General features: G+C 42.4%; 1 protein-coding gene across 2 annotated transcripts in view; it reads left to right on the top strand.

Annotated features, from left to right (window-relative positions):
* Positions 1-15918, top strand: part of SHC4 (SHC adaptor protein 4) — a 151171-nt gene that overhangs the window by 96298 nt on the left and 38955 nt on the right. For both annotated transcript variants that reach the window (XM_060174627.1, XM_060174626.1), the window contains exon 6: positions 5867-5918. In XM_060174627.1, coding sequence (XP_060030610.1) covers positions 5867-5918 — 52 coding nt within the window. The remainder of the gene's footprint in view (positions 1-5866; positions 5919-15918) is intronic.

Here is a 15918-nt window from a genome sequence, read left to right as displayed (position 1 = left end):
TGGGATCCTTACGCCAGTCCTTATGCTTCGTACCATGTGCGCTTAACCTGCTGATCTACCACCCGGCCCCTGGCTCCTGTCATTTTAACATCACTTTCCAAATCCCCCCTCAAGCCCAAGACATGATCCGCATCAGAACTAGCAGGATACTCCAGAACCCTGACTCTTTTTAGCCTGTTTTCTTGGGCCTTTCCTTCTTTCTTTCACCTCACCCTGGAACTACCCCTCCCAAGAAGCAAACCAGGAAGAATGGTCATTCCTGTGACAAGTTAACATCTGCTTAGTTGAGAAGAACCCCTGTTCTCTGTCCTTAGCTGCAGAGAAAGCCCACAGGTTTGGTTTAAAGTGTGAAACTATGAGGCTGGGTGGTGGTGCACGTCTACTCAAGGACCTGGATTTAAGCCCCTGGCTTCCACCTGTAGGGGCAAACTTTGTAAGCATGAAGTAGGTCCACAAATGTCTCCTTTTCTTTCCCTCTCCATTCCCCCTGGCTCTCTTAATTCTTCTCTACTCTGTTATATAGAAGAACAACAACCAAAAAAAAAAAAAAATAGAAAAGAAAAAGAAGAATGAAAAGAAATGGAAAAAAAAAAGAAAGAAAGAAAGAAAGCAAAAGAAGGAGGAGGGAAGCATGGCTGCCAGGAGCAGTGGATTTATACAGAAACCAAGCCCTAGCAATAATCCTGGTGGCAAATGAAAATAAAAATTGGGATGGAAAACTGGTCTAATTATCACTGACATTTGAGGCCTCTGGGAGGCAAGAGAATGGAGCTCCAGTCTTTAGAGTTAATTACACCTGACTATACTTTTGAGGTCCTCAGTTATAAAATGGGGAATGACTACTCTTGCCTCAGAGTGGAGTGAGAACATCATGCAGTGATGCATGCTGACTGCTAGCACAAAGCCTGGCAGAGTGACAGGAGGAAGCAAAGGTGTTACCACTGTTGTGAACATGGTAATTTTTTAAATTACTTGATAGCAACAGAGAGAGATTGCGAGAGAAAGAGGAGAGAGGGAGAAAGAGAAAAAGAGACATCTGTAGTACTGCCTTTTTGCTTGTGAAGCTTCCGCCTTGAAGGTGGGGACCAGGGGCTTGAACCTGGATCTTTGCGCACGGTAACATGTCCTCACAACCTGTTGCACCACCAGCACCTGACCCTGAACAAAATAATCTTTTTTCCCTTTTGGATAGGGTTATCACTGGGGATTGGTGCTGGCACTAGGAATCCACTGCTCCTGGAGGCATTTTTTTTTCCCTTTTGGATAGGACACTGAAAAATTGACGGGGGGGGGGGAGAGGAATAGGATAGGATAGGATAGGATAGGACAGGACAGGACAGGACAGGACAGGACAGGACAGAACAGAACAGGAGTAGAACAGACAGAGAAACACCTGCGGGCTTCACCACTTGTGAAGCGATTCTCCCCCCCACACACACACACACAGATGGGAGCCTGGGAGAAAGAACCTGGACCCTTGTGCAGGTCCTTGAGCTTGTGTGCTTAACCTGGTGTGCCACTGCCCAGCCCTAAACAGAGAAGTTTTTAGAACACTCACTGAGGGAGTTTACAGTCTCACAGCCCAGAAGCTCAGTTCCCATGACCCAAGGAAGTGCCCTTCTTTTCACCAGAATACCTGCCCAGTTCAAAAAATACTGTCCTAGTTAAGCTCACATAGGAGTATGAGCAGGGAACCTGGTTTAAGCCCCTGCTCCTCTCCTGCAGTGGGTAGCTTCTCAAGTAGAGAAGCAGGTCTGCAGGTGTCTTATCTCTCCCTCTCTTTATTAATTTACTTATTCCCTTTTGTTGCCCTTGTTGTTTTATTGGTGAAGAAGAATACAGAGAGGGGAGAGAAAGATAGACACCTGCAGACCTGCTTTACCGCTTGTGAAGCGACTCCCCTGCAGGTGGTGAGCCAGGGCCTCGAACTGGGATCCTTATGCCGGTCCTTGCGTTTTGTGCCACATGCACTTAACCTGCTGCGCTACTGCCGGCTCCCTCTCTCTCTCTCTGCCTCTCTATCTGTCCCTCTCCTCTCAATTTTCCTTTGTCCTATCAAATAAAAATAAATAAGTAAATATTTTAAAAATGGCTACCAGGAGTGGTGGATTTGTAGTGCTGGCACTGAACTCCAGTGACTGAAGGCAAAACAAAAAGCCTGCTGTCAATTCTTTCTCACTTCTTGATCATCAATCACTCTGACCTCTCCTCTCAGAAGCACTTTGCTTGCCCTCTGTGGTCAGCCCTGCAGACGGTCCTTGGTAATGCTTTCATGTCTCCAGACACTTTCTCCATCTCAAACATGCATTAGGAGAATGTCAAAATGGATTATGTTTATTTGTATCCCCGCCACACACACACACAACTATTGGTGCATTACTTTTAAATTTCTTTAAATTATTCCAGATATATTCACTTCTAGAATTTTAGGAGTGTGTGGATGTTGGAGACTGTTATGAAAATGAGGAAATCATAGTCTGGAGGGGTCCCGAGACTCCATTCCCATCACATAATACACCTGACAACATAACTGTCTGAGTACCTCCCAAACTTGGACTTCAAAGTCTTCTCTTGACATGAAAACAAACTATTTATCATGAAGCTTATTTCAAGCTTTCAATCCTTTTTGCATAAGACACATTTACTTAGGGGCCAGGTAGTGGCGCTCCTGGTTGAGCTTACATGCGGAAGGACCCGGGTTCAAGCCTCAAGTCCCCACCTGCAGGGGGAAAGCTTCACAAGTGGTGAAGCAGTGCTGCAGGTGTCTCTCTGTCTGTCTTCCCCTTCCTCTCAATTTCTGGCTGTCTCTATCCAATAAATAAATAAAGATTTAAAAAAAACATTTACTTGGGTATGTGTTCAGTATTTTTTAAACATTTGGTTTTTATTCGTTTATTTTGGATAGAGACAGAAAAATTGAGAGGGAAGGGGAGATAGAGGAGGAGAGTCAGACACTTGCAGCACTGCTTCACCTACTGTGAAGCTTTCCCCCTGCTTTTGGGGACTGGGGGGTTTGAACCTGGGTCCTTGCACACTGTCTTGTATACACTTTATCATGTGTGCCACCACCTGGCCCCTATTCTTAATATTTTAAATAATTGAAGGCAAGTTATGCTGACCCTGAATTCCACTTCCTCTATGACTCCCAGTGGGTTATTAAGTGATCGTCCTTGAGGATGTTAAAGACATAAGCATTTATTTCTTGCTGGCTGACTGCGTCTTTCCTCTAGAGTCATGCTTCTAATCTGCAGATCGCATTGTGTGCATGGGTTGTTTTTACTTGTTTGTTTTCCCCAAGAACTGACATAACAAAAAGCATCTTCAATTATTAATAGCATATCATTCACTTATGAGTGGACTGTTCTCCAGAAAAGCCAGGCTCACTGAGCTGCTGCTTGTTCTGATTTTGCAGAGTCAGCAATGCATGTCACGAACTCGAGATTTACCAGGGTCTCCTTCTTCCTAAGTGATTTTTCAGGGGGGTTGGGAGTGGTGCACTTGGTAGAGTACCTGTCTCAAAAAAACATGCAAAACTGGCCTAAGGATCCTGGTTCAAGCCCCTGGCTCCCCATCTGCAGGGGAGTCTCTTCACAAGCAGTGAAGCAGGTCTGCAGGTGTCTATCTTTCTCTCCTCCTCTCTGTCTTCCCCTCCTCTCTCCATTTTTCTCTGTCCTATCCAACAACAACAACATCAATAATAACCACAATAATAAAACAACAATGACAACAAAAGGGAATAAATAAATAAATATTAAAAAAAAATTTTAAATGTAAGGACCCAGGTTCAAGCCCCTGACCCCTAACTGTGGGGAGGGGCAGCTTTGTGAACGGTAAAGCAGTGGTGCAATTGTCTCTCTCCCACTCAGTTTCCCCCTGGCCTATTGTTTTCTCCCTGTCTGTCTTTATGCAACAAATAAATAAATGACATTTAAAACATTTTGAATGATTTCCCTCTTTATTATTTTTTACAAGGCCATAAATTAAGGTTTGAAATCTTTTAAAATATTTTTATCAGGGGCCGGGTGGTGGTGCACCTGGTTGCATGTTACACTGTGCAAGGACCCGGGTTCAAATCCCCAGTCCCCACCTGCAGGGGGAGAGCTTCTTGAGCAGTAAAGCAGTGCTGGAGATGTCTCTCTTTTCTTTCCCTCTCTGTCATCCCCTACCCTCTCAATCTCTGTCTGTTTCTATCCAATTAATAAAGTTGTTTACATAACCATTATGCTGTTTACCCAGCCCCAAAGTTTTAAATCTTCTAGACCATATTTCCGATTATTATGGAATCCTTGTATTTGCCAACTACAATAATAAAGTTATAAAAATCCCAACTAACTGGAAGCAAAACACCATATTTCTAAATAACTCAAGGCACAAATAAGGCATTAAGAGGAAAGGTAGACAGTATTTCAAATTGAAAGAAAATACAACATAACAGACTTCCCAACAGTGCTTTAGCTGAGTTATTTTCTGATGCACATGCTGGATATCTGGGAAATTCTCATCTCTGATACATTAGTAGAAGCATAGCCCCCGTCATTTCAACTGATCTTTTATGGAGAGCCAGAGTGGCAGACACAGAATGAAAGAGACCACAGCACCCAAGCTTCGTTGGGCACAGTGGGGTCAGGCTCAAACCTGGATCATATACATGGCAAAGTAGAGTTCCCTAACCACTGTTTGTTTGTTTTTTAATAAAATGTGTTCTGTGTATTCTTTTTAAAATTTTATTTATTTATTTTTAAATATTTTATTTATTTTGCCTTTTGTTGCCCTTTTTTATTATTGTTGTAGTTATTATTGTTGTTATTGATGCCATCATTGTTAGATAGGAAAGAGAGAAATGGAGAGAGGAAGGGAAGACAGAGAGGGGGAGAGAAAAATAGACACCTGCAGACCTGCATATATACTCTATACATAGATGTGTTCTATTCATTCCCTACCTGAATTCTCACTTATTCTCAGTGACATACCTGCATTGAAATTTCGATCTTCAGACTCTCTTCCCTCAGGGCAGAGAATGTGGATTCCATAAGCATCAAACTATGCAGTGTGTGTTTGTTTATGTTCCCTCCTAGAATACTTTCCTTCTTATGTTCACTTTTTTTTATTTTATTATTTTATTTTTTTATTACAGGTGGGGGACAGGGACTTGAACCCAGGTCCTTGCGCACTGCAATGCGTGTGCTCAGCCAGATGTACCACCACCTGACCTCCCCATTAAAATTTTTTTTTATATTTATTTATTTTCCCTGTTGTTGCCCTTGTTTTTTTATTATTGTTGTTGTTATTAATGTCGTCATTGTTGGATAGGACAGAGAGAAATGGAGAGAGGAGGGGAAGACAGAGGGGGAGAGAAAGACAGATACCTGCAGACCTGCTTCACCGCCTGTGAAGTGACTCCCCTGCAGGTGGGGAGCCGGGGGCTCAAACTGGGATCCTTATGCCGGTCCTTGCGCTTTGCGTCATGTGCGCTTAACCCGCTGCGCTACCGCCCGACTCCCTGCTTTATTATTTAAACCTTTTTAAAATTTTAATTTATTATTGGATCAAGATAGAAATTGAAAAGGGAAGGGGAGTTAGAGAGGGAAAGAGACAGAGAGACACCTGCTGCCCTGCCTTACCACTTGTGAAGCTTTCCCCCCTGCAGGTGGGGACCAGGGGCTTGAACCTGGGTCCTTGTGCACTGGAATCTATATGTTTAACCAGCTGCGCCACCACCTGGCCCCTCCTTCTTATCGTTATACAGAAACATTAGTGTTTTAAGTCCTTGCATCAGTCAGTATCGTGTGAATGTACTCTTACTTTCAACAATGCAATCCATTCATTTTAAATACAATTCTTTCCCCCCTTTTTGCTTTCTATATAGGATACTACAGACTACGTTGCATACGTGGCTAAAGATCCAGTTAATCAACGAGGTATGGAAATAACTTCTAGATTTTCTTAAGAGCTGGTCTATGTGAACTTTAAAAAGCAGCAAGCTGTTGTTTTCAATGTGCAGTTGTGAGAATCACTAGGATGCTGTATTAGTTTCTAGAAATATAAACGTGAGTTGGGAATAATACATCTATTAGGTAAAGTTGACTCATACACCAAGACTATTTATCTTTATATCAGTATAGTCAGAAAAAGAGAAAATGTTTGCATTATGATAGAGGGGAGTTAATTGCCACAGCCCCACTGGACATGTGAACTACATAAAAGGACACGTGTGTGCTTGCATTTAGACTGTCTGTATGTTTGTAAATTTGAGCACTTGCTTATGGACCTGGGACCCCATTTTGTGTATTTGGTTGCTTCTTTTTATTTATTTATTTATTATTGGATAGAGACATGAGGAATTGAGAAGGGAGGGGGCAACAGAGAGGGAGAAAGACAGAGATACTCCTGCAGCCCTGCTCCACCATGTGTGAAGCTTCCCCCCTGCAGGTAGGGACCAGGGGCTTAAACTTGCAGTTGCTTCTTATTATTTGGATCTTGGTTTAAATATCTCTTCAGAGAAATCTTTTGACTAGCAGCTCCTCCTGTCTCCTAGTATATCTGTCTTGCTACATCCTAACACTTGAATTCTTTTTCTTTTTAAATATTTATTTATTTCCTTTTATTGCCCTGGTTGTTTTTATTGTTGTAGTTATTATTGCTGTTGTTATTGATGTCATCATTGTTTGGACAGGACAGAGAGAAATGGAGAAAGGAGGGGAAGACAGAGAGGGGGAGAGAAAGGCACCCGCAGACCTGCTTCACCACCTGTGAAGCGACTCCCCTGCAGGTGGGGAGCCGGGAGCTCGAACCAGGATCCTTTTGAAGGTCCTTGCGCTTTGCACCGCCTGCGTTTAACCCACTGCGCTACTGCCCAACTCCCTTCTTTTCTTTTTTAAAATTTCTTTTTTTCCTCCAGGGTTATCATTGGGGCTCAGTGCCTGCACTACAAGTTCACTGCTCTTGGAGGCTATTTTTTCCCCTTTTGTTGCCTTTGTTGTTTATGGTTGTTGTTACCATTGCTGTTGTTGTTGTTGGATAGGACAGAGAGAGATGGAGAGAGGAGGGGGAGAGAAAGATAGACACCTGCAGACCTGCTTCACCGCCTGCGAAGCAACCCCTCTGCAGGTAGGGAGTCGGGGGCTCGAACCGGTATCCTTACTCAGGTCCTTGCACTTTGCACCATGTGTGCCTAACTCCCTGTGCTATTGCCTGCCCCCACCCCACTTTATTTTTGTTGTTGTTTAATTTTTAATGAGAGAGATAAAGCACTTCACAGCTCTGGCTTATGATGGTGATGGGGATTGAACCAGGGACCTCAGAGCCTCAGCCATGAAAGTCTTTGCATAACCGTCTACTGTCTCCCCAACAGCCTTTTCTTACTAACGCTGAGCCCTGAAGCCTGTTATTTACTTGCTTATTGGCATGATCATTGTCTGTCATTTCTACCAAAAGCTCCTTGAGGGCTGGAGACTGATTACCTCCCACTTGTCCAAACACTTACACAGTGCTTTTCCAGCCCTGACATGATACTCGCTCCCTCCCTCCCTCCTTTTGTTGAATGGCTGAGTAAATGGAAGAGTGAGTTGATTGAGTTCTTTATCCAAGATTTAGCAAGTCGCCCTAGCTAAAAACAGAGGCCAGACACAGACTGTGGAGCCTTCTGAGTACCAGCCTAAAGACCATGGGAAGTCACAGAAGTTTGTAAAAATAACTTTGGGGAGGGGGGCTGGGCAGTGTTCTTTGGACAGGTATTAATTGAGCATCTACTATGTGCCAGTAGCAGCTCCCTATTATTTCGTTTCAGACCATCACATTAGCTTCCAAATGGATTTCTCCATCTTATTTCTCTTTGACTCTATCTAGTGTGTCCTGATGCTTCATCAACCTTTCAAACAACTGGCTTTGTAAACAGTATTTTCTGCCCATTTGTTCATGGGATTAAGTTCCTACTTGTCTCCATCCCACGGTGCCTTGAGAAACCTCTTAAACATTTTTTTTTCTCCATGTGCAATCTGCATTCTGGGCCAGGGGGCAGACCATGGCACACACGGTTAAGTGCACGTAGTACGAAGTGCGAGAACCCACATTATAGTGTGGAAGCCTCCACGCCCCACCTGCAGGAAGGAAGCTTCACGAGTGAGGAAAGGGTGTTGCAGGTCTATCTCTCTCTCTCTCTCTCCCTCTCTCTCTCTCCACTACAATACATTTCTCTATCCAAAGTAAATATATCTTAAAAAATAGAAATAAGGGGCCAGGCTTGGCTCACCTAGTTAAGTGCACACATGACAGAGCAGAAGGTAGCAGGTTCAAGGCCCTGGTCCCCACCTGCAGGGGCAAAGCTTCACAAGTGGTGAATCAGGACTGCAGATGTCTTTCTGTCTATTTCCCTCCTTATCTCCTCCTCCCCCTCTCAATTTCTCTGTCTCTATCTAATAATAAGTAAGTAAAAATAATTTTAAAAAACTAAAAAAATAGTAGAAATAATTCTGGCATGTATTATTCTATTAGAATTTTTTAAATGCTGTTATTTTATCTCTTTCTGGCATTTGTATCTTTACCATGATGTCAGAGGGCAAAAAAAAAAAAAAAAAAAAAAAACCAGTCTGGAATTGTAGAACCTGATTTTGAGGCCCTCTCACTAGCCCCAAAAGGGCTGGTAATGTTCTACAGGGTATTGTGGGAGGAAGACACCATTTGGATAAAACCAGGGACTGCTAGTACTTGCTAGCTATTTGAGATGCCAGTTGATGAAAAAGCAAAAAATAGGTGGTCCGGGAGGTGGTGCAGTGGATAAAGCATTGGACTCTCAAGCATGAGGTCCTGAGTTCGATCCCCGGCAGCACATGTACCAGAGTGATGTCTGGTTCTTTCTCTCTCTCCTCCTATCTTTCTCATTAATAAATAAATAAAATCTTTAAAAAAAACCAAAAAGCCAAATGTCAGATGTTTCTGTAGACTTATTGAATGATTGCATGCAGTGTGGATAGTTGAGGCCTGGCTCACAGCAAGCATGCAACTATGGTAGCTGTTATTAGAGTAATCTTGTATGATTTGGCATAAAGCAAATAGGCTTTTTTTTTTTTTTTTTTTAGTTGCCATTAGGGTTATTGCTGGAGCTCGGTGCTAGCACTATAAATCCATTGCTCCCAGCGGCCATTTTTCTTTTTCTTTTTTTTTCCTACTTATTTCTTAATTGGATAGGACAGAGAGAAATTGAGACAGGAGGAGGAGAGAAAGAGAAAGACACCTGTAGACCTGCTTCACCACTTGTGAAGCATTCCCCTCTGCAAGTGGGAAGTGGGGTTGAAGGCTCAAACCAGGGTCCTTGCTCATGGTAATGTGTGCACTTAACCTAGCATGCCCCTACTCAGCCTCCCGAATAGGGGTTTTAAACAATGGGGAAAAAACAAAAGAAATTGGAGGAGGGTCTACAATTTATTCCAACCTCACTTTATGCCAAGCATTGTTATGGGAAGTTGGTATGTATTGTCTAATTTCATCTTTACAGCAACACAGTGAGGTAGGTATAAATATTTCTTTTTAAAAAATAGATACTAACACCAGAGTTGAGAAAAATTAGATGGCTTTCTTAAACTCATCCAGACAACAAATAGTTCAGCCAACTCCAGTAAACCTTTACCAAAGAACACTTCAAGGAACAATTTTTTTTAAAAAAAATCAACCACACTGGCAACCAAAGACACAAATTCTCATTAGATAACCATATTTTACTTTCAAATTTCAAACACTAAAAAAAAGGCAACATTGGATTTATAATAATTGCTCTTGTACGGTAGGATCTAGCTATTTTGGAAAACAATCTGATGATTTGTATCAAAAGAAAAAAAGACTTTTGAACAGTAATTTAATTTTTAAGGAAATAATTAATATAGAACATCATCACAAAAATTAAGTGATAAAGATCAGATAAAATTAATTCAGTACTTCCGAATAGCCAAGTTGGTATTACAGAAGACTAAACAATAACATGGGGAAAATAGTCTCCATTATTATGTATCAAAAAAAAAAAAGAGAGAGAGGTAGATAGAGTCTGGTCACTTGTAATACTTTGGAAGTGGATATACCTGAATAGTGAGATGTAGCTAACTTTTAGTTTAGGGTTTTGTTTTTTTTTCCTTTTAGTGTCTTTTTTATTTTCCAAAGCACCTACCATGAATCTTGATTCCATTTGTAGAATTAAAAACAGTAACAATGAAGCCAGAAAGATGATGTTAAAAAATTATCTGGGGGGAGCCAGCCGTGGTGCAGCGAGTTAAGTGCACGTGATACGAAACACAAGGACCGGCATAAGGATCCCGGTTTGAGTCCCTGGCTCCCCACCTGCATCGCAGTCGTGTCACAGGTGGTGAAGCAGGTCTGCAGGTGTCTGTCTTTCTCTCCCCCTCTGTCTTCCCCTCCTCCTTCGATTTCTCTCTGTCGTATCCAGCAACTATGACAACAATAATAATAACGATGAGCAACAAAATGGGAAAAATATCCTCCAGGAGCAGTGGTTTTGTAGTGTGGGCACCGAGCCTCAGCAATAATCCTGGAGGCAAAAAAAAAAAAAAAAAAATCTGGGTTTGAGTCAGGGGAGAAACATCAGGTCGTCAGGTGTGGGTCTGAAAAAAAAACCCCAGCAAATTCATAGCTGTGAGGGTGAGCAAATCATAGAAGAAGCTGGAAAGAAGAGAGGAAGAGTCTTAGCGTTACAGGTCAGAGGAGTGTATGAGCCAGGGAGTGAACAGTAAGGGGAGTGAGAAATCGAAGGAGCAAGGTTCTCTGAAAGAGGACACCTTGGATTACCACACACACACTGAAAAGGAATTAAGATGATTGAAAATAAACAGTGCCATTCTGCCCCACAGTTAACAGGTTGTTCATTGGTCACAGAAAGCAGAGTGTCCTAGGACAAGTCATCTTCAGGGGCTAGACCTCAAGGAAAAGAAGAGGAAGCTGACAGAATGTGGAGACTAGAATGATCCTGAATGTTCCCACTGTCTCCCATTCACTCGATTCATGTTTTTCCGTCATGACTGGGACCTTTTAGTGAGCTCCCTATCTTACAAAAGGTCTTTCCTTTAGAAATAGTCAATTTCAAAATACGAATGTTTTATGCTTACTTAGTGACTCAGACAGCTAGTTTCTGTGATTATCATAGATACATAAATCCATATTCTTCATTTAATTTCAAATGTGTAAGAATACTGGTTGAAACAGTTTTCTCTGACTGGTGTTGAGAGGCTCAGTTTGCCTGGGCTGCTAGGAAACAGGAAGGCCATGACAAGTCTCTGAAAAATGCTTATAAAAGTCCATTAATGGGAGTCAGGCCATGGTGGAGCGGGTTAAGCGCACATGGCGCAAAGCATAAGGATCTGGTTTCGAGCCCCGGCTCCCCACCTGCAGGGGAGTCACTTCACAATCGGTGAAGCAGGTCTGTAGGTGTCTATTTTTCTCTCGCCCTCTCTGTCTTCCCCTCCTCTCTCCATTTCTCTCTGTCCTATCCAACAACAATAACAACAATAATAACTACAACAATAACAACAAAGGCAACAAAGTGGAATAAATAAGTGGTTTTTAAAAGGCCATTAAGTCAGCTTAATACATTTATTTATATTTATGATTTAAAAGTGACTGGTTAGCTGGCCTTCTGCCTATGATGAACGACTCTCTGCTTTGATCCTACAGCGCCATCTGGTGGTAAGACTGAGAAGCTGCATTTTTGAATTTCTACTGATAGTTTTCTAATAACAAAACCAGAAACAAAACAAAAAAAATATATAAACAGTATATTTATACATATAGAATACATATTTTAATAGTACTCATTTTTTTACTTAATAACTTAATGTTTCCCCATGTTATTTTTTTAATCTTCTGTAGCACTAAGTTTAATTGCTAGATAGTACTACAGCCTTGAATTTAAACACTTTGCTTAACATATGTATTCGAGTAGGGTATATTAAGAGAATATAAGATTATTTTAAAATCATATTTGCTTATTTTCTGTTAGTCAGGGACAGAGAAATTGAGAGGGGAGGAGGAGGTAGAAAAGAAAAGAGAGAGAGAGAGAGAGAGAGACACCTGCAGCCCTGCTTCACCACTTGTGAAGCCTTCCTCCTGCAGGTGGGGACCAGGGGCTTGAACCTGGGGCCTTGTGCACTGTAATGTGTGCGCTCAACCAGATGTGCCGCTGCCTGGGCCCTAGAACATATCCTCCTCCCCTCTCAATTTCTCTGTCTCTCTCTCTCCCCCCACCCCTGCTTCTCTCCTTAAAATCAATAAAGTATTTTTAAAAAGTCAGATCTAAGAAGTCCTCTGGTTTAAATAAACAAATAAATAATAACTTTTAGAGATTTGACACTTTTGATTTGATGTTGTTTGATTAACTAATACATCCCCAAGTCCACCTCTTACCTACTTCTTCCAAATAAGTGTTCAGTGAAAATCTTTTATATAAATAATTCAAGTTAGTTTTAAGCTGAGAGTTGATCTTTTTTAAGCTGAGAGTTGAATTGCTTATTGTTATTATTTTTTATCAGAGCATTACTCAACTCTGTCTTATGGTGGTGCCGAGATTGAACCTGGTACTTTGAAATTGCAGGCATGAACATCTTTTGTGTGTGTGTGTGTAACCATTATGCTTTCTCTGCAGTTCATGTATGAATTACTTCATATTTTAAATAGAAGGTTCTTTCAAGACAATGCAAAAAACACGAGATCATGCTTCCAAATCAGTACACTTAAAGTATAAGGCAAAATTTAAGAAGCAGCATTAGAAAGGGGGAACACAGAGTCAAACGTGGACAGGGTTTGGTGTATTGTATCAAAGCAAAAGCCCCTGGAGGGGGAGGGCAGTGAGAGGGATGTGGGGTCCTGCTGTCTCCTAGTAGAAAAGGACCTAAGTTGGGGGTGAGAATGTTTTGCAGACAACTCTCACAGGGAGATGAGAAATAGTGTTCATGTGTCAGTAACTACATTGTAAACCAATCCCCCTCCCAATAAAATGATAAAAAATGTTACAGAAGAGAACTCTTCTCAGAGGCTGTGTGGTGGCACACCTGGTTAAGTGCACACATCACAGTGCTCAAAGACTTGGGTTCAAACCCCAGTTCCCACCTGCAGGGGCAAAGCTTCATGAGTGGTGAAGTGGTGCTGCAGGAGTCTCTCTGTCTCTCTCCCTCTCTGTTTCCCTTTTCCTCTCTCTTTGTCTCTATGCAATAAATCAATTTTAAAAAGAAAAGAAAACTTTCTTTTCCTTGGATGTCCTTTTTAGTAATGTGCTTCTGGTCTAATTTCCTATGTCACTCCTAAGGCTTCCTTATTCTCAGAGAATTGCAGACAGAGAATTTTTTTTAAAAATAGCATTCTTCTTTCAGGGGGGGTGAGGGGTGGGGCAGGCTCAGACCTGAGCTCCTGAGCATGGCAGGGCAGCACACTATCCAAATGAGCTATTTCACTGGCTCACAACATTCATGTATATAACTTTGTTTTGTTTTTTGTATTGTTTATTTATTTTTATTTTTTTATTTTTTTCCCTCCAGTGTTATTGCTGGGCTCGGTGCCTGCACCATGAATCCACTGCTCCTGGAGGCCATTTTTTCCCCCTTTTTGTTGCCCTTGTTGTTGTAGCCTCATTGTAGTTATTATTATTGCCATTGTCGATGCTGTTCGTTGTTGGACAGGACAGAGAGAAATGGAGAGAGGAGGGGAAGACAGAGAGGGGAAGAGAAAGATAGACACCTGCAGACCTGCTTCACTGCCTGTGAAGTGACTCCCCTGCAGGTGGGGAGCCGGGGGCTCGAACCTGGATCCTTACGCCGGTCCCTGCACTTTGCGCCACATGTGCTTAACCCACTGCGCCACCACCCGACCCCCATTATTTATTTTTATTAGTGGTTCAATCATGGTTTACAAGATCATAAGATAATAGGGGTATAGTTCCACACCACACTCACCAGCACAATTTTGTTCCCCACCCTCATCTCCAAGGATAACCACCACAGTTTTCACACAATCTGAGTCAGTTAGGCTACAGATTTTCCCTCACAAGTTCATGTGATTCAATTCTTTATATGACACATGAATGAAATCATTCAGTAGTTTTTTGTTTGTTTGTTTGTTTATTTTCAGAAAAATGCAGGTCATTTTGATGACAGATATCATCTATAGCTATGAGAGACTTTGAACACAAAGAACTGAAGGACTTCTGCCTCACCCTCAACCCCCTCTGCCCTCACAATTTTTTAAAGCAGTCAGAGGGTGGCAGATGGTACCCAGCCTCCCTTTCATAATGTTACTTCTACTCTTAAAATAGAGAGTTTTAAAATCCAATTAAAGAGGGGTCAGGTGGTGGGTGGCGCACCCAGTTAAGCACACACATCACAGTATGCAAGGCCCTGGGTTCAAGCCCCTGGTCCCCACCCGCAGGGGGGAAGCTTCACGAATGGTGAAGCAGGGCTGCCAATGTCTCTCTGTCTCGCTCCCTTTCTCTCACCTTTCCCTCTCAAGTTCTCTCTATCTCTATCTGATAATAAATAAATTTAAAAAATATTTTTAAAAAAGATCCAATTAAAGAAAGTTAATCTGTGGATTCACTGAGTTTCAACTTAATGGGATATGTTTGTTTGCTTTCCTGGCAGAATGAAGAGCGGGGCTCGTAGTCTATGCCCACTTTACTGTGTCGGCTTCCACTGTCTCGTGAACAAGAGGTGCCAGGCCAGATGCCGCGCCATGCTGTGAATGCGTCCTAGCAACCTGGCACCTCTTGTATAGGTTTCACCTTCTTGGGGATTTTTCCTCATCTATCGATTCTTCAGGTCAAACCAAGCAAGATTCTTTTTATTTATTGAGACCCACTGCCTCCATCTTCCATAGAGTCTTAGAATTCGTTCTGAGTCATCTTTGGAAAATTTTAATTTCCATTAAAATCTTCAAAGTGCCAGTCCCTAAGCATGCCGCCATATTGCAGCCACTGCCAGAACGGTGCTCCATATGGTGTGGAGAGAAGTGACTGGTTCTTGTTTCTGCCTAACAGCAGCAGTTTTCTCATTTGCTTATGCTCTGCTGTTATATGGCCCTCCATAATTTCTTCACCTTGCGTATAAAAACTAACCTTTTCCATTTTACCAGAGCACAAAGAACAAACAAATCAAAGCCAACTCTGGGGAAAGAGGGAGAGGGATGGGATGGGGAGGAGCTAGGGTCCTGGGGCTCCATGATAGAAAAACACCTACGTTGGGGGAGTGTCTTGCACACAGCTATCATGGGGAGATGCAAGGTTGTAACTAAGTGTCAACACTTGTACTGTAAACCCATTAATGCTTTCCAATAACGCGGGGGGAAAAAGAACACCAACTCACCGTTTCCAAATAGTTGCGCCTGAGAGAAATTGCTTGATAAAAATCACCACAACTTCTGACAATGCTACTCTTATGAAATTTTGATTCTGGTGCTTCTTGGAGGTAGCCCTTCAGTAAGTCCTTGAAGATGTGAACCACTGGTCTATAGCAGCAGCAGCAGCAAAACAAAGGGAAGACTGGTGCCAAGAGGAGATGTTACAACACTGGTCTTCACCAGTCTCCTCATGCTGCATTGGCGAGGCGTGGGTAGCAGAGTTATCCTGTAACATGAGTGGTGTCAGACCATGCAAAAACCGTGGCTTCTAGACTAACATCGAACATGAGCCACTTTATTAGTTAAGACTAGTCCTCATCTGGGAGTCGGGCAATAGCGCAGCGGGTTAAGCACACGTAGCGTGAAGCGCATGGACCAGCATAAAAATCCCGGTTCGAGCCCCTGGCTCCCCACCTGCAGGGGAGTCGCTTCACAGTCGCTTCTGTCTTTCCCTCCCCGTCTCTGTCTTCCCTTCCTCTCTCTGTTTCTCTCTGTCCTATCCCACAATGATGACATCAATAACAACAACAATAATAACTA

Source organism: Erinaceus europaeus, chromosome 16 (genome assembly GCF_950295315.1).
Source record: "Erinaceus europaeus chromosome 16, mEriEur2.1, whole genome shotgun sequence".
Taxonomy (NCBI): Eukaryota; Metazoa; Chordata; class Mammalia; order Eulipotyphla; family Erinaceidae; genus Erinaceus; species Erinaceus europaeus.
Note: the sequence above shows the minus strand (reverse complement) of the source record. Positions and strands in the feature narration are given on the sequence as shown.